General features: G+C 60.6%; 1 protein-coding gene across 1 annotated transcript in view; it reads right to left on the reverse strand.

The window, feature by feature from the left end:
* The window catches only part of PEPD (peptidase D), a 120477-nt gene that overhangs the window by 8032 nt on the left and 89301 nt on the right, over positions 1 to 23144 (reverse strand). Inside the window, exons 10-12 of the mRNA XM_024734053.1 lie at positions 16254 to 16322; positions 14719 to 14796; positions 4666 to 4814 (exon numbers count right to left, since the gene is read on the reverse strand). Of these exons, the coding sequence (XP_024589821.1) occupies positions 4666 to 4814; positions 14719 to 14796; positions 16254 to 16322 (296 nt within the window). The remainder of the gene's footprint in view (positions 1 to 4665; positions 4815 to 14718; positions 14797 to 16253; positions 16323 to 23144) is intronic.

Consider the following 23144-nt stretch of genomic DNA (forward strand, 5'->3'; position numbering starts at 1 on the left):
CCCCGGCTCCCTGAGGACAGAGCCCCGAGCTCCTCGGCCCAGCTTCCCGCTCCAGCCTCATCCCTCACCCACTCCTGAGTACTGGTGCCCCCGTGCCTTCCACCTGCTGTTCCCTCAGCTGGGACCACCCCCCTCCAGGGTCCTCGCCTTCCCAGTCTCACTCCCATTCCTCCTATGGGCCTTTGTGTTGAGGCTTTCTCCAGGAAGCCCTCTCTGACTGCCCCTTCCCGCGCTGCCAGAGCTAAGCACACGGGCGCAGCCATGGCAGGTCGTGGCCTCTGAACCCTGAGAAGGCGGGGCCTATGCCCCGCTCCGAGGCTGGTCACCCTTTGGCCTGACGGGGAGCCCCTGCCTCCCTCGTGGCTCTCTTGCAGCCAGTGCTGTGACCTCATGGGCCCAGGATTCAGGTGTGCCCCCACGCCGCTCCTCTGTGCACTCAGGCCCCAGGGTGGCAGGGCAGCATCTGGGTTTGTGCCGTATCACCTGCCTTTTGGCTCAGAGGGACCAGAGTCCCAGTGCCCAGGCCCCACTATGTATCCAGAGCAGCCCCAAGTCACTGGCTGGTCTTCTGTGCCCACCTGGCCCCCCTCAGACCACACCTTCCCCTGCTGGGCCGGGAGCCTGCTGGGCCTGCTGCCTGGGCCGGCTCCTCAGGGCCTCGGCAGCATCCATCACAGGCTTGAGGCCTCCTGCCCAGAGCGTGACAGCCCTGGGGGCTCTAAGGCCCTGAGCCGAGCTGGGAAGGCAGCAGAGGGCCCCTTGAGCTACATCCTCACAGCCCCATCCAGACAAAGAGCTCACTTCATTTGAAGACAATGGCCCTCGGGGGATGATAGCGCGCCAGGCCCTGGGGGTGCAGGAGGGCAGGCTCAGGGCCAGGGTCCCAGGGCAGGCCCCCACGGGCTGCAGGGAACCGTCTGGCAGGCCGCACTGGCGCAGGGCTGAGGGCTTCCAGTCCACCCCACCACACAGCCCTGCCTGCTGCCAGGACCTCTGGGGACCCACTCACCCTGCAGAAGGACAGGGGCAGCACGTGCCCAGGCTGCAGGCGCCTCGATGCCGAGCTAAGCGCGGCTGCCTCACGTGGTCTCCGCGTGGTCCCTCCCCGCCCTCCCTGGCGGAGAAGCCAGGGAGGGCGGGGACTCACCCACTGCCCTTCGGCCAGCAAGGGAGCCTCTCAGGCCAGAGTGGGGACACAGGGCCCTCACCAAACACAGCCCTCCCTGTCTTGGCTTCTGCCAGAGGGCGCTCACGATCTGGACGGCGCGGTCTCCCAGCACCTCTGTCTGCCAGAGCCCTGCGTTCCGCACCATGTCTAAGGCGAGGCCTGTGGGGAGTCCTGCTGCTGCAGCCCCTGTCACCCCCAGGGAGCGAGGCAGAGCAGGCAAAGGTACCCTGACCCCGGGAGTCTGCAGAACTACCCCGCCCTGCACCTGCGGCCAGCTCAGACACTGGCTCTGGCCCCAGGCTTCCCCACAGTGCCTCCTCCCCTCATGCGGGCCGGGGCGGAGGCGGGGGTGGTCCCATCGGCAAGCTCCTGGGTGTCCGCGGAGACGGGGCTGGGGGGGGCGGACACGGAAGCCTTGGAGAGCTTCGACTGCACCCGGCCAGAAGCCGGCACGTGGCCGCCGCATCCCCTCCCGCGGGGCAGATGAGGGTGGCGTTCTCCCAGGTGTGGCAGCTGCCTGGCCTGCCCCTGCCACCTCGTGCGGCCCCCTGAGTGAGCTCAGCCCTCCTTCCCTGGCTGTCTCTGAGTGGCAGTGAGGGACGCTCCCCCTCTGACCCCAGGCCTGCTTTCCTCAGTCCCGGGGCAGTAGGCCAGGATCTGGTATGCTCCGAGTGCTGGTCCCTGCCTCTCCTCTGGGCATCTTGCTGTGACCCCGGCCGCCTTTATTTACTCTTCCCTGGAAGGCTCAGGAAGCAGTCACGCAGTCTCAGCGGGTGTTTGTCTTGGCCCAGGAGCCAAACCCACAAACCAGGGGCATTTCCGCTAGGATAGGGCACAGGGCTGACCTGGCCACGGCCTCTGAGCTGCCCGTGGGGAGGCGACCTGCCCCGACGTGAGAGCAGCTCTGTGGGCAGGACCCCCATCCCTCCCGGCCCGTACCGCATGTGGCCCCTGGGGAACTGTGTGTCACAACCCTGAAGCACGGGGTGTGGGCTGGGGGAGCTCTGCAGGGGCTCTGCTTCAACCCCGCGACAAGGGAACTTCGAAGCCCCACTGTGCACCGGGGGAGGTCTGCCTCCGTCTGCAGGGACCAGCTCAGCTGAGCCCAGCCTGGCCGGGCCTGAAGCCTTATAACTAACTGCCCCTGAAGTGACATGGCCAGGAAGCCCCACGGGACCTCGGTGCCAGGGCCACGCACCAGGCCCTTTTAGTGCAATGTGGCGCCCCGGGGACCTGCCTGTGGGCCCGGCCACCTTCTGGGCAGAGTTGGCACTGCTTGGTCAGCCGACTGAGCTGGCGGGGACACCAGCTAGGGAGGCGCCACTCAGGTCCTGCCCAGGCCGCAGCAGGTTTTCCTGTGGGTGGGTGGGGTCAGCCAGGCCTTGGCCGCCACCCGTCTCAGCACAGGGACGGGGCTAAGCAGTGCTAGGGACATGAAGCCCGGAGCTCCAAGGTGAGCGAAGAGCCCCAGGGGAGACACTGTTCCTCCAAATCCCTACCTGCCCGACATCCCGCCAACCTTCCCCCACCACCACCGCCATAGGCCTTGGCCTCAGGCTGCCCACCCCGTTGTCTCCAGCGTGGGGTGGGGCAGCAGCCCTCCATCCTGCCGTACCGCGGCCCGGCGCCAGGCTCGGGTCCACGCAGGCCCACGCCACGCTCCCAGAGGGGCCCGCCATGGGGCGTGGGTGCACAGGGGTCACGGGGCTCACCCAGAGGAGCGTCCACCTCGGGGGCCAGGCGCCTCCACTCTCACTGGCCCAAACCTCTTGCTACATCTGTAAGGCTTATCACTTAAACGACCGATGTTCAAAGCGGAGCAGAACCGTCTATTCCTTCTCTCCCTGGGGTAAAGCGAGGGTGTCAAGGGAGGAGGAGGAGGAGATGTCCCTCACTCGGGGTGACTGTCCCACACAGGCCGGGTTTTACAGGTCACAGGTCACACATTCTGAGGTTTAGAGGTCAAAAAGTGTAAAAAGGCTCCTGGTGAACACTCTCCCTTCTCCCCACGCCCCACCCTGTCTGTCTGGTTCCCTTCCTGCACCTCTTCTGTGGATTTCCAAGCACACGTGGATCCAAGTTCTCGCCGTCCTGTTTTTCACAAAAGGGGGTCCCCTGGCCACCCCCTCCTGCACTTTTGTGTCTTCACGCAACGGTTTGTCCTGGAGGTGTCCGTACTAATTCCTACCTAGAGGGAGCTGCTTTCTTTTTTTTTATTCGTGGTTTTTTTTTTTTTTTTTTTTTTTTTTGCGGTACGCGGGCCTCGCACTGTTGTGGCCTCTCCCGTAGCAGAGCATAGGCTCCGGACGCGCAGGCTCAGCGGCCATGGCTCACGGGCCCAGCCGCTCCGCGGCATGTGGGATCCTCCCGGACCAGGACACGAACCCGTGTCCCCTGAATCGGCAGGCGGACTCTCAACCACTTGTGCCACCAGGGAAGCCCGCTGCTGCTTTTTAAACACAGTTATAGCACAAGATGCTGTTTTCTTTCCCAGCCGCCAAACCAGGCAAGTCTCGTCGACACTGTCGCCCGGCAGGAGCTTAGCTTTGAGGTTTCCTTCCTTGTCTCCTTTCTGGGGCGTATGTGAGTTCCTCATCCTTGGACTCATCTGGTCACCAAGCTCTGTTCCCTCTGGACACAGGGTGCGGGCCCATCACCCCTCCAGGGCTCCCTGGCCTCTAGTGGGCCCCAGTGCTGGATGGGGGCATCCACAAAGCCCTGCTGACAATTTGCCTCCCCTGAAGGGGGCAGCTGCAGAGGACCCCTCACGATCAGCACCTGGCCCGCAATAACTGGCCACGGGGCCGCGGAGGCCAAGAACCGAGCCATCAGATTCTGGGCCCAAAAGGGGCCACACACTGGGGCCTTACAGTCTGGGGGCTCAGGATCTTTTCTTCTTTTTCTCTTTGTAAAAAAAAAAAGCTCCACGGAGGGATACAAATCCGACTGCCACAGTGCCCGATTTCCGCACGAACTCAGAGCCCAGCCCTCAAGCCCTGTCACGCCAGGTGCTCAGATGGCCCCGCAACCTCCTCTCACCATTCCCCCAATACCGGAGAGACATTCAGCTCCCGCCAACCCAGCCACAGCCGGCAGCCGCGAACGAGGGTGCTCCACGTGCAACCAGAGGCCGGTGTCCAAGCTGCCAAGCCCTCTCTGGAACAGACTCTGCTTTGGGACAGGGCAGAGGACATGCTGACATCCCAGTGGCCAGTGTGGCAAGGAAGATGTGCAGGTGGAGGTCGGATGGGATGCGGGGTGACCTTGGGATGAGCTCCCCGATCCCCAGCTCTGTCCCTGCTTGGTGGTCAGACCCCTTTCCCAGGAAGGACGCTGGGGACCCGCCAGCATCTGGAGCCTCGCTGGCTGAGCACGAGAGGGGGCGACAGATGCAGGTCGCAGAGCGCGGGACCTGCTTCTCCGAGGTGCCCTGCCCCCTGGCCATCTGCATCCCCACGCCAGGTGGTCCTCCCTGCAGGCCCCGCCCCTGCCCTCACCTGGCTTCATGGCGCTCATGACAGCCCGGCAGCTCCGCAGCACCGCCTCATAGATGGCCTTCTGGTCCAGGGTGAACTTGCCGTTGGCGGGAAAGGAGCACGTGATGTCCGAAGCGAAGCAGTAATACTCACCGCCCATGTCGAAAACGCTGCAGGAGGAGTGGGGCATGAGGCCAGGGGGACACTCAGGGGCACCCGTCCCCTCCAACCACGCTCCCCTCCCACCCGGCGCCCAAGGCCGCTGAGCCTGAGCCTTCTTGCAAGGTGGCCGGTGCAGGCAGCAGCTTGGGGCCCTCCGACCCTGCTGTCTCCTCATGGTACACGAGCGGCCAAGGAACCACGGGGCGTCCCAGGAGACCTCCAACTCCAGAGCAGGAAGGCTGGGGGCACTGGGGCTGCCCACACACCTCCCCTCACAGCCTCTGCTGGCCAGGCCTCTGGATGCCCCGCTGTGGGGAGGGGGAGGGGCGGAGATGTCCCCAGGCCCCCGCCTGCCACCTGGCCTCCACAAGGGCATTCTGACAGACCCTCCCAGGGCCACCCGGCACCCAGCATGGGGCACAGCTGCAGGCCACGAGGCAATGCTCATGGGAGCTGGACGGGTCCTTGGGACAGGTGCACCCGCCTGACAGAAGACGTGGGCTGAGCCGCAGTGCCTGCTTCTTGCAGGCCCCAGTGTCCTAGTGAAAACCCAGCCGACAGCTCTGCTCCAGCTCTGGGGTCCCCTTGGCCAGAGAAGCGTGGCCCTCTCCCCACTGGGGTGGGACAGTGTGCTCTCCCAGGGCCCGGCTGGCCAAGTCCCCGACTCGGGGGCCATGTGGCCCCCAGCATCTCCAGGTGACAGAGTGGAGACCAGGAGGCACAGAAGGTGGGAGTAGAGAGGGGGAGGAAAGAAGAAGCCGGAGCTGGGAGCACGAGCCAGCAGAGGCAGGACGGTGCTGGGACAGGCAGGCAGGCTGCTGAGTCAGGAGGACGGGCCAGCTGAGCCTGCCCTCTGGACACCCCGTGACAGGGCCCCGGGGCAGCAGGGCTGGGAGGGAGAGGAGGGAGCCTCGCTCCCACACCCTTGCGGCCTGACCACGCGCTCACACCCTTTACTGGTCAAGGACGGGTGAGAATCCTGCCCTACGCATCCTCCACGGTGAGATAAGACAAAATAAGTGAGGGGCTGCTGGGTCCAAGCCTGGCTCCCACTGGGTCACCCACGCTGAGGGGAGTGGGGTGCCCAGACTGAGCGGCCTCCACATCCTGTCCCACCCCAGCAGGCTGCTCGACTGCAGGCACAGAGCAGGGACCCACCAGCCCCCTGACCCCAACACGGGGTCAGGGCCAAGTCAGGATGCTGACAGTGACAGAACCGACAGAGGGACATCAGTCCAGTCTCAGGCCTGGACCCCTGCGGTGTCTTCAGGACCAGGTGGGGTAGAAGCGGTGAGGTCTGTCCTCTCTGTGCCTGGCTCTGCCCCTTGGGGGGCAGTCTGCAGCCGCACAAATCCTGGCAAGTCTGAGCCCGGGGTGGGGGGTGGGGGGCAGAGCCACGCCTTCCGTGGCAAGGGCTTCTCACCCAAACCCAAATTCTAATGGTAAACACGATGGCTCAACCAACATTCCAGAAGCTGCCTGTGTGCCTGTCTCTGGGGACCCCTACCCCCAGCAACTGGCCCTACAAGTGGAGCAAGGAGTTGGGCCACGCGGCCTGACAGCAGCACCGGGGACACCACAAGAAACAGACTTCTAAAGGAAAAACACGAATGCTCGGGATCCGCAGACGCCCTGCTGGAATCCAAAGTCCCCAGTCGGGCACTTTTTAATCTCCTGTCTTTTTCTGATTGCAAAACACCATAAACAGTGTCAATAGTGCAAAAAGCATCAGATAACAACTCAGGTGATTCTCAGAGGGCGGGGGAAGAGCCCCACTGGCATGGCAGGGGAGACTTCGCGTTGGGTCAAAGTCACAGACGCTGGGGGACCCTGCCTGGGGCAGGCCAACGGAAGGGGGACTTGGGCCTCACTTGAGGGGACCCGCCCAGGCCCGGTGTGGGAACCGAGGACCAAATGTCGAGAAGCCCTGAGCAGACATGCCCAGGCATCTGCTCTCCAGGATGCTCCAGATGCACCAGGGTGTTAGGGCTGACGGCTGTCTGCAGCCTTACTCCTGCCCAGGGCACATCCCCGCTCCCCTCCCGCCCCCTTCCCAGCTGGCCAGGAGGGTGGGGCGTATCTTAGCCCTAAACTGCAGGGAAACTGAGGCTCTGAACACTGGTCCAGCAAAGTCCCAAGTCGATGGTTAGCAGTTCAGAGCCCAGGGATGGGCTCTCCTGTCCTGGCTCTGGCCCTCAGCCTTCAGGGCCTCAGCTTCCCCACTTTTAAAACGCGGACGCCACCACTGCTGCATGTTCACGTCCGCCAGGGCCAGCATGCAGACAGGCCTGGGGAGTGGAACCGCATGGGGCCACGGCCTAGCTTCACCCGGGGAGCAGAGCATTCTCACTTGGGCTCCTCAGACGCAACAAAGGAAAATCGTCTGTGGTTTGTTGATTCAGAAGGCCCAGGAACGGCCTGAGCAGACAGGACAGAGCCAGGGGCGTGGGGACATGGATTTCTGGGGGCCACCACATCAGAGGGCAACCTGTAGCAGCGCCCCCGGCAGAAATTTCTATCGGACTGTGCAGATCTCAAACAAAAACAGAAATTAAACTATTTAAAAAGCCAGGAAGCCCACAGGAGCAGGCCAAACACTGGAGTCACCCAGAGCAGTGAAAACAGGACTCTTCCCCAGGACAGACGAGACTCCTGACCAAGTTCTCAGAAACAAAAATGTGGGAAGGTGGGTGCCTGGAGTTCCTCAGCCAGTCTGGCTTTATTGTTCAGGTTCTAGAAAACTTCAGCTGTCTTTTTTGTTTTAAAATCATCCGCTTTCTGGAGAAGGAAGTGTACACCCAGCTGGCCAGCTCCATCCTGCCCAGCGACGCTCAGGCACGGGGCTGACGTCTATTTTTGTGCTCTCAGTTCCCTATCTTTTTTCGCCTTTTTTTTTTTTTTTTTTAAATCCCCCTCAGAGTTCCTACATGTATAAGTTATTCAGATTTTAAGCCATTCTGGAATCCAGGGATGAAAGCCATCGCCTTTTATAAATCATCTCCTCTGTGTCCACTCCATCCGTCCTCTGAATGCACGCTGATGATGGAGAATTCGCTCATACTTTGGCTCAACCGAGAACGCCGGATCTGTCCTCCCCGGCTGCCTGGGGACACCCACCGGGGACCTTACCATCTCTGGCCGAGTGAACGCGTGTGATAATCTAAGCCATCTGGGGAGATATTACACATCTCCGAGCAATATGCTGGCGTCTCAATCCTCACATGTGTTCATCTGGTTCTATTTCTGGCTCAGACGAGAGGTTCTGTCTTCCGCTGGCTCCTCCTGGGCAGCTTCAGGCCCGGGCTACCTGCCACCATCGGCCCACCCAGGCCCTCCTCAGTCCCCCTGGCTCCACCGCAGGCAGAAGGCCTACGAGACGGTTCGGCCAGTGATGTGAGGCCTGGGGAGGGTTTGGGGGAAATGCTGCAGTGCTTATACGAGGGCCGCTGTGTACACAGGCTGCAGCTTCACTTTAAGCTCCAGGGCCGTCGCCTCGCTCTCAGCTACCTCCCACCCCAGATAAGGCATTGAGCATGCACGCGTGTGTGTATGCACTAACTCAATGACCTATCCGTCACAGTCACAGCATTCCAGACCCCAACTTGCAACTGCCCCAGTCTGCGTTCCAGACCAGGCTGGGGGATTTCTGAGCTGCGGGAAACTCCTGCTTCCCTCCAGACCTCAGCATGAGACAGAGAGGGAGGCGTACTGGTCACTTTCCCGTTCATGTGCCGCAGGCCAGACAAGACCCAAGGGCCACCCACTGGCTCCCAGCCAGACCTCTGGTGCAATGCCGAGCCCCAGGTGTGGCCCGCGGGGCAAAGGCCACCACTCGGAGCCCTGGAGGCTCCCTCCGTACCACAGGCTGACTCACCAAGCTGCTCTCTCCCCAGAGAGACTGCCTTCTGGGCATCCCTGTTCCCCAACCCAGTCACGGGACAGCTGTTCCTGTGGGGCCCAGGCAGACAGGGAAGTCACCTGGGCAACCAGCTCCAGGACCCCCAGAGCCAGCAATCCCCAGCACACACGGTGACAAGAGCAGGCACGTGCTGTGGGCCTCCTGTGTCCGGATGGAACTGTTGTTACCTTTCTACAGATGACATGGGGAGAAGCAGAGCACCAGTGTGGGCTGTGTCCCCAGGAAGGACATTACTCGGTACCGGTCTGACCTATTTCTGGGACACAGCGGGCGCCCACCCGGGGCTGGCTGCTGCCACAGCACAGCGGGGCGAGGGCTGGGCGTCAGGGCAGTGGCCTCCGCGGGGGAGGCAGTGAGTCGGTGTCACGCGCACAGCACATGCTTCGTTCCACTTTTTGGTAAGTAGTGTCCCATGGTATCTGCGAGCACCCGGGCTGTCTGGACTGGTGCTTTCACACTGTGAGTCGTGACGTCAACTGTGTGGGATACAGGGAAGGAGCATAAACAGACAACACAGAACGGACAGAACCCCGTGGTGAGGGTGCCTGGTTACCATCTAGGCATGTCTGTCCCCCTGGTCCTGGGTTATAACGTAAAGGCTGCTTCAACCTGGACGGCAGGTTGAAGGCCACGGCCACTGGTCTGGACAGATGGCTGACCAGGGCCTGTGCCCTCCTGAGAGTGTTCTCTTGCCCCCAGGACTGGGGCATGTCCTTAAGACCATCCAATCCTCAGGAGGGGGCTGCCTGGTGACAGCTGCGTTGTCCTCTGAGGAGACAGCCAGGCGGGTGCGGGCGGGGTGGGGGTGCGTCTGGGCTGGACCTGGCATCAGGAAGCTGGGCCTAGAGGTGACACTCATTCCCTAAAGCTGACCGAGGCCTCAGGCACCTCAGGCACCAGGACAGCAGGGGCTTGGGGACACCTCAGAGCAGACCGGTACCGAGTAATGTCCTTCCTGGGGACACAGCCCACACTGGTGCTCTGCTTCTCCCCATGTCATCTGTAGAAAGGTAACAACAGTTCCATCCGGACACAGGAGGCCCACAGCACGTGCCTGCTCTTGTCACCGTGTGTGCTGGGGATTGCAGGCCCCTATCGTGAGCCTGGCTCCTCCTCTGTGGCAGGAAAGGACGGGGCAGCCCGGGCAGCCCTGCAGACAGTGTCTGACACCACCTCAACTCGGGGAGCAGCGGCACACACCACCCTCAGGCCAGCGACACTTCGGGTGTCTTCCGGGGCCTCCCTGGGAGGAAATGAGTAGCCCTTATTTCTCTGGGCTTCGGTCCAGGAGTGCTGTGTCAGCCCTCCGCCAGTCAGCAGGGCAAAGCCGGGGCTTCAGGCTGACCATCATCGGGGCAAGGAGACAGAAGGGGCCCTCGTCCCACTACAGGGAAGGAGAGGAAATGACACAGGCTGGCTGCTGAGGGATGCGCTGGGACAGGCGTCTGTCTCCCCCACTAACCGAGCTGGCCGCCCCCCTCCCACGCCCCAGGACACAGAGACCACAGCCAGCAGAGATGAGCCCGGCAAGCACGTCCTGAGGCAACGCTGCCCTCTTCTGGCCAGTGCTGGGAGGTCCGGCTCGCCACCCACCAGCCACCTGCTGTCTGCCGCTGGACAACCCAGGCCGGGGCATCCTTCGACTGGGGCACCTAGAAGGTTCTGATAGGGGCCACAGGGCACGCTACCCCAGGGACCACTCCTCCGCCACCTGATCAGATGGTGGGAGAGGGAGGAGGTGGCAGGTGAGGAGCGGTGTCCCAGCTGTTTTCCAAATCAGACCCCACTGGACGCAGACCCTGGACCCTCCCTACCTCTGCCCCCTGGGGTATGCCTGCTGGGCCCAGAGGAGGCGGGGAGTCTAGTGCAAGAGTGCATCCAACTCTGGGTGCACTACTTCCTTGGGGACTTAAACGTGGACAGTGGCGCTCCCTGGTGGCCCACGGGCAGGGCACCAGCCCTTGGCGCTTCTACCCACCTTTGGAGACTCTGGTTTCCAAAGCCCAGGCTGGTTCTGGGAGGAGAGGGCAGTGCGTGAGGACTCAGAGGACCGCCACCCCAGCCACTCCTGTGCGCACAGGGTCAGGACTGATTTGGTGGTGAGGGATTCTCCTGGGGCCCCCACCCAGGAAGGGCCTTCGATGACGTTCGACACCGTCCCGTGTGAGCTCGGCAAGAGCATTAATTAGAAGCGCGCAGCACTCTCGCTACCCTGTTTTAGAAGGTCTGCTTGCTTTTGCCTTAAAATGAAAACAGCAGCTAACGGCTTCTCTAGGACAGCAACTTGGTGAAAGGGCTCATGGTGAATCCCGAGGGCCACAGCAGGAAAGGGCTCTCAGAGGCAACAGCAAAGCCCCGAGAGGCCCCACAAGAGGCCTTGTGCCTCTGAACCAGCCAAGAGGGGAGGAACGTGGGGACCTGAGGCCACGTCAAAGTCCAGTTCCCCACGCCGGGATCCATGCAGAGCAAGCGGGCCAGCATCCAGCCGAGGTAAATGGCGGGGGCTGGCGTGGTGCGAGGAGTGGTCCCCCAAGTCCTCTTCTCAGCTCTCGGGTGACGCGTCTGATGTGGAGTAAGAACCAGCGCGTCTAACTTATGGGGCCCCGATTTCCCGGCCCAGCTCCCGGGAGGCGCCTGGTTTCAGAAGGACAGAGGAGTAGACGGTGGCCCTGGCCGGCTACATGCTCCACCTGGCATGCGCCTCGAGGACAGTTTGGGGGCTGAAAACACAGAGCAGGCAACCACGTGACCAGAGAGCTGTCTGAATACACTGGGCCCGGCACACGCTCTGCTGATGGCTCTCGCCTCCAGTCTCCGTCCTGGAACCAGCTGCTGGAAGGCGGGCCTCAGGGGCACACGTGCGCTGCTGGCTCTGGGGATGTCGCCGTGTTGCAGCTCTCTCCTGCCAGGAGTCACCTGTGCCGGGCTCCACACTCAACGTTTTGCCCTCACTATCCCAGTCCTCAGAGCTGGGTGCTGTCTCTCCCCTAATGATGGATGGAGAAACTGAGGCTCAGAGGGGTGGCCATTCAGCTAGGGAGGGGGAGGGCAGGGACTTGAACTGGGGACCTTCTGTGTTCATCATCACACGTCTGGGACCAGAGGGAGAGGGATGGGAAGGGCTGGCTGCCCCCTCGGCATCTACTCCTCACTTTCTCCAGCAGAGTCTGACTGTCCTGGACCAGCTCCGGCCCCCAAACAGCCCCACTCCTAAATGTTAAACTATCTCTGGGGCATTTTCACCCAACATCAAGGAACTGAGACGCAGAGCGTACCACCCGATGGGCACCTGGAAAACAGTCATGGCTCTGGGCGACGCTCAGCTTCAGGAAAAATTCTGCACCATGCTTATATTTTGGTTTTGTACCTTATGATGAAGTGCTGTGAATTTTATGTTGGGATAACAGAGTGCTCTATTATTTACCAAACACAGTAGGCGCTTGGCAGATCAATTTCAATAAAACAATGGATTATAAATGCCGCCAGCAACCTGGCAGTAGCAGTAATCAACAAAACATGTTGTTCTAAATGCTGCATAAAAAATTGACTATAATAAACTCATAATTATTCTACTGGCTACATTTCAGAGTTAGCACTAGAAAAATAAAATCACCAGCTTGGGCTTGGCATTAACATCCGTGGGATTCCCTGGATCACTCCTGTCTCTAAAGCTGCAACCAAGAGACACAGGTGCCACACACTGCCCAGGAGGGTCGAGGCCACAGCGTCTGGACGTGTGGAGGAGGCCTGCTGCATGGCACCCCTGGTCAGCCGGGCCCCACCACGCCAAGGGCCCCCGGAGCCAGCCTCTCACGGCGGGAGGACTGTCATAGGACACATAAAGAGAAGAGAGGAGAAGCAGTCCTTTCCTCTGGGCCGTGCCAAACTCACAGAGAAGAAAGACTCAGAGCCACGTGGCCCTGCTACAGAACCCTCCGACAGGGACAGCTGGGGCCTACTGGTATGGCTCAGGTCTGCCTCTGCCTGGGGACTGGGTTTCCACATCCTGGCCCAGCCAGAAGGAGCCGCAGAGTCAAAAGCATTAGGAAAGGTTCTAGGAAGCGTGAGTCCCTGAAGACACCAGGCGATCTTCCTTTGGGGCCACCAAAGGGAAGGACCCCCCCCTCCACTTTCCTTAGTCTCCAGCTGAGTCAAGCCGGAGGCAGCCGACCCCATCCCCAAATCCTCTGGCTCTGCACCTGGACGCTCCTGTATCTCAGTGACCTTGCCTACATGTTGCGGGGGCGGGGGGAGTGAGGGGAGGGGGAGACACCCACTTCATGGGATCAAGGTGAGCAAATCTACATAAAGAGCTGTCCCTGGCACCAGGCACAGGGGAGAACCCTGTCAAAGTTGCTGCACGCCCTTGGCCCCTATGCCAGGAAGGGCATTAGACACTCTGGGGGTGGGGGTGGGGGTTGCAGTGAGCGGCAGTGGTCTCTGTGTCCACATTGGGTGTCCCCCTCTGCGTGCTCCCGTCCTGTCCTGCTGACCCAGGCCCCTGAGAGAGCGTGTGTCCACCCAGCACTTGTGGTCCCAACGTGTCCCTGTCGCCGCCCAGTGCAGTGCCAAGTGCTGTGTGCTATCTCCACGTGCCAAGTGCTGTGTGCTATCTCCACCGACAGCAAGTAAACTGAGGCTCAGAGTGGGAATTAAGAGGCTTTGTTTCCTCCCAGAAGGCTGAGCTGGGCTCCTGCCAACAGGGGCCAGGGCCAGAACATCCATCCAGCTCCTGACGCTGGGTGAGGGGACACCGCAGCCAGTGGGTGCCTGGTGCACCCTGCATCAGGGGCACCCTGAACTTGGGCGGGTTTCTGAAAACACTGGGCAGTGACAGCTCAGAAGCAGGCATCCCTTGGCTCACATCCCCCGGTGGCTGTGGGCCAGGGAACCCCGTGTGCGGCCTTCCCCACTCCCTGCGTGAGGCTGGTTCCTGGCCAGTGTTGCAGGCAGGACCGGAATGCCAGCTCGGGGATGGAGCCTAGCAGGGCACACGTACGACCCGAGAGGGGGCATGGCACTGGCGGGAAGCAGTGCGATGGAGCCTGGCTCAGGTGCCTCAGCAACAGGAGGGAAAGGCACCGAAGGACCAGGTGGGACAGTGCGCACCCCTCCTGCCCTCATCTGCGGGTCGGTGACCACAGCAAGATGTCTGCAGGCCAAAACAGGTGGTCCCGTGGGGCTGGTGGCCTCTGGACGGCTCTCGGGAGCCCTTGGCAGCCTGGACTGGCTCTGCCCGACATCTGGGTGGTGGAGAGAACAGGCGGGCAGTGCGAGTGCCCGTGAGCGGAGGACAGGGCCGGTCCAGGTCAGTGAGGCGCCCACAGGCCCCTGCCAAGGCCAGAGCGCCTACCCAAGAGAGGGGCGCGTACGCCCAGGATGAGCCCTACACACTGGGGTCTGGGAGCAGGGTCTGCGACTCCGCCTGCTGGGCACAGTCCATCGGAGGGCTGGAGGCTGTGGGTCCTGCCCACGTCTGCTTAGTCACGGCTCCGTGGGGAGCAGGGAGCACATCACACTATGCTCAGCAAAGCCCTGCCAACAGCCTTGAGGGCCAAGCACCACCTCTGACCTCCGCTCGTGCCAAGGAGTCTTGAGGCAGGAGCCGGCAGGTTCAGAGGGCGGGGGACTCCCTAGGGGTCTTCTCCGCTCCGAACTGAGATGCCCACCCTCCCAGCACCAAGCCAGAGAAGTGAGCGTGGTGGGCGCTGGGAGATGGCACAGGCCCTCCTCTGAGGTGGTACCTCACCCGCACAACACGGGGCCCCCGCTCCCCTCTCTCGGGGCCTCCTCGGTCCTGAAGAGGAGGCCACGTGTAGGCCAAAGCCTTGGCAGAGAAGTCTGGACCCAGAGCAACGGGGGGACCTCACCGTGGTCAGCATTGTCAGGGTGGGACCAAGAGGCCGTGGTCAGCCACCTCTGGGGTTGAGGCCCACCGCAGCCGCGCCGTTCACATGCAGAACCAGGGCAGCTTGCGGGCTGGCGTCACTCACCACATGTCTCCGTCCTGGATGGTCTTGTCGTTGGGGGCCCCGGCGTGTCCGTAGTGCAGCACGGCCGAGTTCTCACCACTGCAGAGTACCAGGGGGAGGTCAACAGCCCATCCTCATCCAGCAGGCCCCGGGCGCTAGCACCCCAACTCCCTGCCCCAAGGGCAGTACTGTCCACCTTGCAGCAGGGGCCCAGGGCCGCTGGACCAGGTCCACAACCTGAGGTGGGGGTGAGGGGCAAGGTGGCCCTGGCCTATTGCAGTCACACAGCTCTTGGCCAACCTCTGGGCTCACGGCAGTGGCACTGGCAGCGCTCCCTTGGCTGAGGCTGTTCGGGTAGGTTGCCTTGGCGCTGGGGATTGGGCCTGATGTGGGAGCGAGGGCCTGCGGGCCCAGGTAAGGGACTCCAAAGAAGCCCTTATTTCCTGGTGACTAGCGGAGAGGGGAGGCCCAGTGGGAAGGGCCGGGCTGTGTCAGGGGGCCGCCGTGGAGGTCTGCCAGGCGAGGGCCACAGACGGTGAGCCAGTGGCACCTCGCCCCTCTGCTTGAGAACACTTCCCTAATGAGCGATGCCTTTAAGAAAAAAAAAACTTTTAAGTCTGTCGAAAGGGAAAAAAAACCCCACTGGGTGTAATATTTATGGTCCTGTTTGGGAGTCTTAGGAATCATAAAAGTAGAAATAATGATTTTTCTCTCTCTCCGCCAGAGAAGAACATTTCCAAGGACTGAGATTTTCACATGTATTATTCACGTGCTGAGGCTGTGCAGAGCAGCAGAGCTGCCGGCTCCATCCTGGCTGGACAGGGGCCAGACCCTCTGACCCAAGGGGAGAGCACAAGGAGACTAGATGGGGTGAGCCTGGGGGACGAGGGGGCCGCCCACACCCAGGACGTGCCCCTCAAAGCCACACAGCAGTGCAAGCTCACGGCCGTGAGCTGCCCCTATACTCGTGGTCATTTCTACCCTGTGCCTCCAAAGCACACCCGGCCAAGTGCGGGTGACACACAGGATGTACACAGAGCCCCCGCCCCCAGCCACAACGTGCCACACACAAACACGCCTACCGTGACACCCTGCACGACAGAGCCCCAGACCCACCCACGGCTGTGCTGTTCCCCACACGGCCACACACACGCAAAACCACAGCCTCCGGCACTGATCCAGCTCCTTCTGCACCGCCGGCACACAGAAGCTGGCATAGCCTGAGGTCATGGTCCGGCCCCCCATGCTGGGAGCGTGCCTGTGTGGAGGGGGCGAGGAAGACCAGCCCCACGAGAAGCAGCCAGCTGGAGACGGGAAGGGAGGGCACGGCAGCGGGCAGGCCGGCTCCCCTCCTCACCCGGCACTGCCCAGGACGGGCAGAAGCATCCTCTGCTCCCAGAGCCTTAGGAGGGGAGAGCGACTTCTAAGGCTTAGGTGGGCATTGCCTCGGGCATAGGAACAACAGGTGCGTTTAAGCTGGGAGGACGGTGGGGTCCCCTCGCCTTCCCTAACCTCCTCCCGTGATCATTCCCACGCGGCCCAGGAGGCGCGCTTACCTGCCACAGATGCAGGTGTAGGAGCTGTGGCGCATGCCGCCCCGGGAGAAGCAGTAGTGCTCGAAGAGGCTGCGGGGGAAGGAAGACGTGTCAGAGTAGAGTCACCGGAGCACGCACGGCCCCCGCCCCCGTGCAAATCTTCAGCCCAGGCCCTGCTCAGCTGCGCCTGCAGGAAGGCCTGAACTCCCTAGCGTGGATCTGTGGCTGGTAGCCTGTAGTCCACAGGCCACCGAAGCACAGAGGTCAGCGCGGAGCGGGGACAAGGCTGGAAGAGCTCGCCACTTCCAGTGCCACGGCGCTGCCCAGCCTTTCAGGCCCATCAGGAAGACAGCCCTGGTCCTGCAGGGAGATGGGCTAGGGCAGGGGCCACCTGCCTCTGCAGGGCGGGAGGGGGCGTCTCCCTGTGACTCCCCTTCTCCAGTGGCCACATCCTCCCACACGAGGAGGGGCTGGATGCACAGCCAGGGAGGGACGAGAGCTCTCCCAGCCCCAGTGCTGGACTCACCCAGGCCCTGAGCCTGGACCCAGGGAGGGGTGCAGGGAAAGGAGAGCAGGAGCCACTGGGCTCTGGCCTAGAGGACAGGGTTGAGGGGCAGGTCCGTGTGCAGGTAGAGAAAGGCAGGGTCTGGGGGCAGGCCCAGCTTTTCCCTACTTGTGCCAAGTGACAAACCGGCTGGCCCCCTGGACGAGCTCCCACCTGGAGCAGGGGAGGCCAGGAGAAGGTCTAGAGGGAAAGACGAGACCTCAGACCAGGTCGCCGGTAGCCCACCCTCAGGCTGAGCCCAGACAGAGACAGAGCCAGGGGAGGCCTCCAGGAGCTCAGAGGTCAGCAGAGCCTGGCAAGCCCCGGGGTGTGACAGAGGTCAGAGGATGAGCCACTGCCACATCAACACCATACGAGCAGTGCTGAACCCTCGGGAGACGACACTGCCAACAGCTCTGGAGATGCCAGGACCCTGCCCCTCCCCCCACCATACACTGCAGGACCTGGGGGATGGGAGGTCATCTGGGCGTGGGACTCGGCGTTCCAAGGCCCCGGCCTCTGCAGAACCCAGCCGGGGAGGGGGGCAACGGTGGGGGCCTGCCCTCACCCCCTCCCTGAGGCCTGGGCAAGAGCTCGGGCCCAGCCTTCCGGATGGCCTTGGTTGAGAAGCAGGTCCAGGTGGACCCCACCCTACCCACTGACCGCCAGGGCAGGGACGGCCGACCACAGGGCTGTGCTCAGAACAGCAAGGCTTCCCGTGGGCACACGAAGTGGCGATCCTGCCCTGCGTGTTCTAGGCCTGTTTTAGAGCACGTCTGTGCTGAGGAGTCTAACCTTCCAGGCGCTATAAACACAAATTATGCATAATTGTTATGGTTCGGTATTAAGGAGTTCTCATGCACGAACAGTTCTGCTATCTTCAATCAGCTTTCAGACTTGCTTTACGAATCCCACAGAGTAACTGGGTATCTGCAAGTGAAATATTTCCTCCTCACAAAGGATTTCAGGAACCGCCCAGGGAGGTGAGGAAAGCCACGTAGGGCATCAGCTGCCCCCGTATTCGTGGCGGGAGCGCTCAGGCGGCTGCCCCCAACTTCAGCCTCAGTCTCTCCGAGGCCACAGGACGGCCAGGCCAAGTCAGGGCCCTGAGGCGGCTCCACACCGCCCACCCAGACAATGGGGCCTCAGACCCTGGGACTCCACACAGCAGCCCACGGTGAGTGGGGGATGCCGACGGGCCACGGAGCCACAGGGCTCCCTGAGCCTTGGGGGGACGATGCCCTGCCCAGACAGAAGCAGGGCTCTGAGGGGAGCCGCCACTCTCCAGGTGACGGGGACAGCAGGGGACAGGCAGAGGGGTGGTGAATGAACAAATCAGAAGGTTCAGCCTGGGGAAACGGGGTGGCATCGGTTCCCCCACCTGCAGCCAGTCTCAGAAGCAGGTGTTTCCCTAACCCGTAACCTACGCAGTAGAAACAGCCTTCATCGCATGCCTTGGCTTCTAAGGAAAAAGCCTTTGAAAGGCATGACTCACAGAAGCACCAGACTAAGGAATGGCCCACCCAGTTTTCACCTGCAAACTGCAGCGCGGATTACCTGTCAGCCACATGAAGCCACACCCCCAAGGAAGAGCTGGAAAGAGGAGGGGAAACGCCACACGCTGGAAAGTCACTCTCCCTGAAAAGGGTTTAAGTCCTTCAAGCTGGACTTCAGCATCTGATTTTGTTTCAAAGGAACCTGTCTGACATGATACAAGAACAAACTGATGCTCTAGTGGCATAACACGTGGACTCGACGGGCTGCGTTTTTTGCTCACACACCTCAAGGGCCCCTCTCCCTGGGACCTCAGCCTTGGGCTGTGGACACGTAAAGGCGCCCAAGTTCTGGGGCAAGTGTAGTGGCCCAGGACCCTGGGTCTGACATATTTCTGATTCTCAAGGCATGGGGAGTTAAGGATGCTCCAAACTGGGGCCACAGGCTCGACGTGAGGCTCCCGCACAGCCCGGTCAGAGCTCGGCAAGAACAGGCGTGGAGGACAGACCGCAGCAGCAGAGGTGCCCCATTCCCACTGGATGGCTCACAGACCAGGCAGCAACGGGAGGACACTTCATAAAGACCCACTAGACCTTTACGGAGAATATGGCAAACTGTGAACCAGGTGAGGGTCCAGCTGACGCATAACCTGAGGGGCTGACTACTGATGACACACGTCTATGGCCGAATTTGGCTGCGAGCTACCCATCAGCCCCTTGGGAGCCACAATGAGATGAAGGTAGAGAATGCAGCTAAAAGCCTTCCCACCCCCAACACTCAGAGGTGCTGATTAAAAGTCATAAGCAGAGCCACATCCACAGGACAAAAGCAAAGTGTGGCCAGAAGAGACGATGAAGCTGCTGGTCTTGCTAACCTGGAGGCCTTGGCATTCGCTGCCGTGTGGGGACGGTGAGAAGGCCCCGGACAAACCAGAGGTAGGGGGCCAGAACTGAGAGCCCTCCCCAACATAAAGCTGGGGGCTGGGCAGGGATGCAGAGCCTTGGAGAAAATTCACCAGCACCGCAGGAGGCAACCAGGAAGCTTCCCGGGCTCCGGGAAAAAAATGATGAACGTTCCCTCATAATTCGCAGCATAGGTCTGTCCTCCACGGGGTTCAGGTTCAAGTGTGAACGACCTGTATGGTTTGGAAACGCCAAAGCCAGGAAACTAACAAAAAACTTGCTCCCTGACTGGTGATACCTGGAGCCAAACTGAGCGGTCACACTCTCCACCCAGGCAGGAGAGCCGCGATCTGCCACAGTCCCTGCATGTGCACACACACGTACGGACACACGTGCAGGTACATATACACATATATATACACACCCCACACACACTGAAGATGAACTCGCAGTGTGAGAATAGTCCACAAGCGCTGTCAGACACAGCAAGCAGCAGGCCAGACCCTCCCAGGACTTCTGATAGAAGAACCATCCGATCGACACTATAAACACATATTAGATAATTAAGACCTAAAAGTACAGTATGAAAACACAGCAGGCAGATTTTACAGAGTCACGACAGAACTGCTAGAAATGACTGGTCTATCCATAAGAGGGCAGCAGTCAGAAGGACAGGCAGCAGTGCCCGCAGCCCCCGAGACCAGCCCCGCCTGCCCTTTCAGACAGTCGGACTCTCACGTGCAGTGCGAGGGTCAGGTGGGCCTAACCACCCCAGCTTCTTCCTGCTCACCTGGACGGAGCGTGGGTGGGGGGCACTCCGACCAGGCACATGGCCCACAGCCTCCCCAGGCAGCAGGAGGGGCTTCCTGACGAGCAGAGGGAAGGGCAGGGTCTGCCCAAAGCCCTGCTGCCCGCCTTGCGGTGGTCCCTGAAGCTCCCCGACATGGCCATCCCCCTAACACACTTGCCTATAAATTTTTCCCAAGCAAGACACTGGTAGAAAATGCTTTGTATCCAGGCATAAATGAGAACCTTTAAGTAACCTGGGAGAGTCTGTGCTGTGAATAACGACGTCGATGGGGTTCCTGTAGCGACAGTTGTGGCAGGCCCATCCGTCGGTGCCTGGAGAGGGGTTAACAGGGCAGGGACAGCAGATTCCAAGGCCCAGATCTCCAGGGACAGTACTGCTGGGACTCCCCAGGTGCCCGCAAATCCAGCCCATGGAGCCTTCCTGGCCGCATGGCTTAGCTTCTGCCCTCTGAGGTGTATCATCTGATGAGGAGATAGCCACAGCCCTGCACAAAATGCAGCAGCTGCCCCAGATTACAGCAGAAGGGCTGCCCCAGGCAGCAAGGGTCGCCCAACTCTCAGGGTGGGCATGAGTGCCAGCAGACGGGGCCAGCCAGGGAGGTCAGGGGCTGTGGGTGGCATCAGGCACCTCATGCCCTCCCAGGTTGGGCCTCGATGCACGTCCGGTTCCCAGGAGGCCGAGCCAGGAACAGGAGCGTGCAAGAGAAGATGGGCATGGTGGTGGAGGCCACCTGGGTGAGCAGAGGGTCTAGGAGGGCAGGCGGTTAGGACACAGGGTTACGAAGGCGGGCAGGGCCAGAGCGTGAGGGCCTTCTTGCGGGAGGGAGGTACCGGGACTCGGTGGTAGACTGGGGGGGCTGCCCTGTCCCCCTCCTTCCCCAGGCCCCCTGGTGAAGAAAGACGCAGAGCACTCCAGGGAGCCACCACGGAGAGGCTCCGAGCATGTTTTAAAAGAGCAAGTAGCATTCACACGGAATGACATCAAGAAGGGACGGATTTAAAGCCTTGAATAAACCCAGAAATGCATTATTAATAAATAATAAGCTCAGAGAACAGCTTCGTGGCCCAGCCTGCACCGATGCAGCACCACCAGGGACAAAGGACCACCTGCAACCCTGGCCGGATGGGGCCTGCTGCCGCCTTCTCTCCCAGGACCTCCCACAGGCCTGGCCAGCAAGAAAGACCCAACAGCTACCTGCAGCGTTTGGCATTTAGGACCATCCTTCAGGGGAGGAGAGGGTTTCCTACTTTACTGATGAGGAAACTGCAGGTCAGTGTGGTGATGTGCTGTGGTCAGGAAAGCCCTCAAAAGAGTCCCTTTGAGCCTGGGGTCCACGCAGGGTTTCTGACCCCGATGCCTCTAAACCTTGCGTCTGTCAGCGGTGGGGGCACTTGGTGGGGCAAGGCTCTCTGTTCCCCAAACACCAGTGGTGGATGATGCTGTGCTATGCCTTCCAGGGCCCTGGACTCTAGTCTGTGCATGGGGCCCAGACTGAGCGGGAACGGGTCTGCCAGGACAAATGGCCCACCGATCCCAGGGACGGTGCACCAGGCCAGCCTGTGGAAAGCAGGAGCTGGTGCTCCAGGAGGGGCCGCTGGGGTGCAGAGATCCTGGAAGGGGAAAGCTCGCCTGCCAGAGGCAAGGGCAGCGTAAAGACGGCGGTGGTCAGGGCATGAGGAGAGGCAGTGCCAGGGAGAAGCCACTCTCTCTCTCCGCGAGGGTGGCCTTATCAAGGTATGAGATAATTAGCATTTTAATTGGATACTTGGGAATTCTGAATTGCCTATCTTGTATGAGGCATAACTGAGGACATAACATGACATTCAATTAACAAATATTCCCCTTTATTCTTGACGTGCTCGATTAGGTGGAGTTCCTGAGTTCCTCGGTATCAATTCTGGGATAAAGCACTACATCCTTTCAGCTGGCAAAGCCCTGGCCGCATCAGACTGCCAATGAACTTCAGCCATGTGTGTGTGTGTGTGTGTGTGTGTGTGTGTGTGTGTGTGTGTGTGGAAGAGATTTTAGAAATTTTCTACACAGAGGAAAAAAAATTAAAACCATCCATAATCTTATCTCCTAGAAACAATCTCTACCAAATATTTTGTTGAACGTCCTTCCAGACAATATTTTTAGTGCATAAACACAGATTTTTAAAATAATAATTAACTAAACTTTTAAAAAGTCACCTCTTGACTGAAGTCTGACATACATACAGAAAAGGACCAGAATCCTAAGGGCTCGGCACAATGGCCTGTCACAAAGTGAGCATCTCTGTGCCCAGAGGCCCCTCCCTGTCAGTCTTCCTGCCCACGGGGAGCCTGACTTCCAAGACCACAGGTTAGATTTGCCTGTTTTTGAACTTGATGTAAATGGAATAAAAAACCAAGACCTCTTTGAGTCTGGCTTCTCCCACTGCTCCACATCACGCTGGTGAGCCACCCCCCACGGTGGGTCACTGTCATTTGTTCCTTCTCAGCGCTGGCAGTGTTCCGCCGGGTGAGTGTGTCCCAGTCTTCTGGTGGTGAGCGTGCCTGCTGTTTCCGGATTGTAGCTATCATGAATAGTGCTGCCGAGGACCTTGTGCAGTCTTCAAGGGCATGTGCACACACGTCCCCCACCGAGCACGTAGCCGGGAGTGGAAATGCTATGTGTCGCTGGATTCTGCGTAGGTTCAGCTTTAGCAGATAAAGCCAATCTTTCCAGGTAACTGGATCTATGTATTCACTGGCCTCTTCCACTTCATACCTGTGCGTGGGGCCCAATTGAGCTGAAGAGGTTCTGCAAGGACCAATGGCCCCACCCAGCCTGGGATGAGGGCCGGAACGTGCCAGGGAAGCTTCCTTCTAAAGCAAGAACGTTGTTCCCTGTCAACAGATACGTGTTTCCACCATGCCCAGAATCTGACACTTCTCCCCACTGCCTGCTCCTGGTGCAGGCCACCATCTTCTCTTAAAGATGGTGACAGTGGGGCTTCCCTGGTGGCGCAGTGGTTGAGAGTCCGCCTGCCGATGCAGGGGACACGGGTTCGTGCCCCGGTCTGGGAAGATCCCACATGCCGCAGAGCGGCTGGGCCCGTGAGCCATGGCCGTTGAGCCTGCGCGTCCGGAGCCTGTGCTCCGCAACGGGAAAGGCCACAACAGTGAGAGGCCTGCATATCG

This window comes from Neophocaena asiaeorientalis, unplaced genomic scaffold, assembly GCF_003031525.2.
Source record: "Neophocaena asiaeorientalis asiaeorientalis breed wild unplaced genomic scaffold, Neophocaena_asiaeorientalis_V1.1 scaffold280, whole genome shotgun sequence".
Lineage (NCBI taxonomy): Eukaryota > Metazoa > Chordata > Mammalia > Artiodactyla > Phocoenidae > Neophocaena > Neophocaena asiaeorientalis.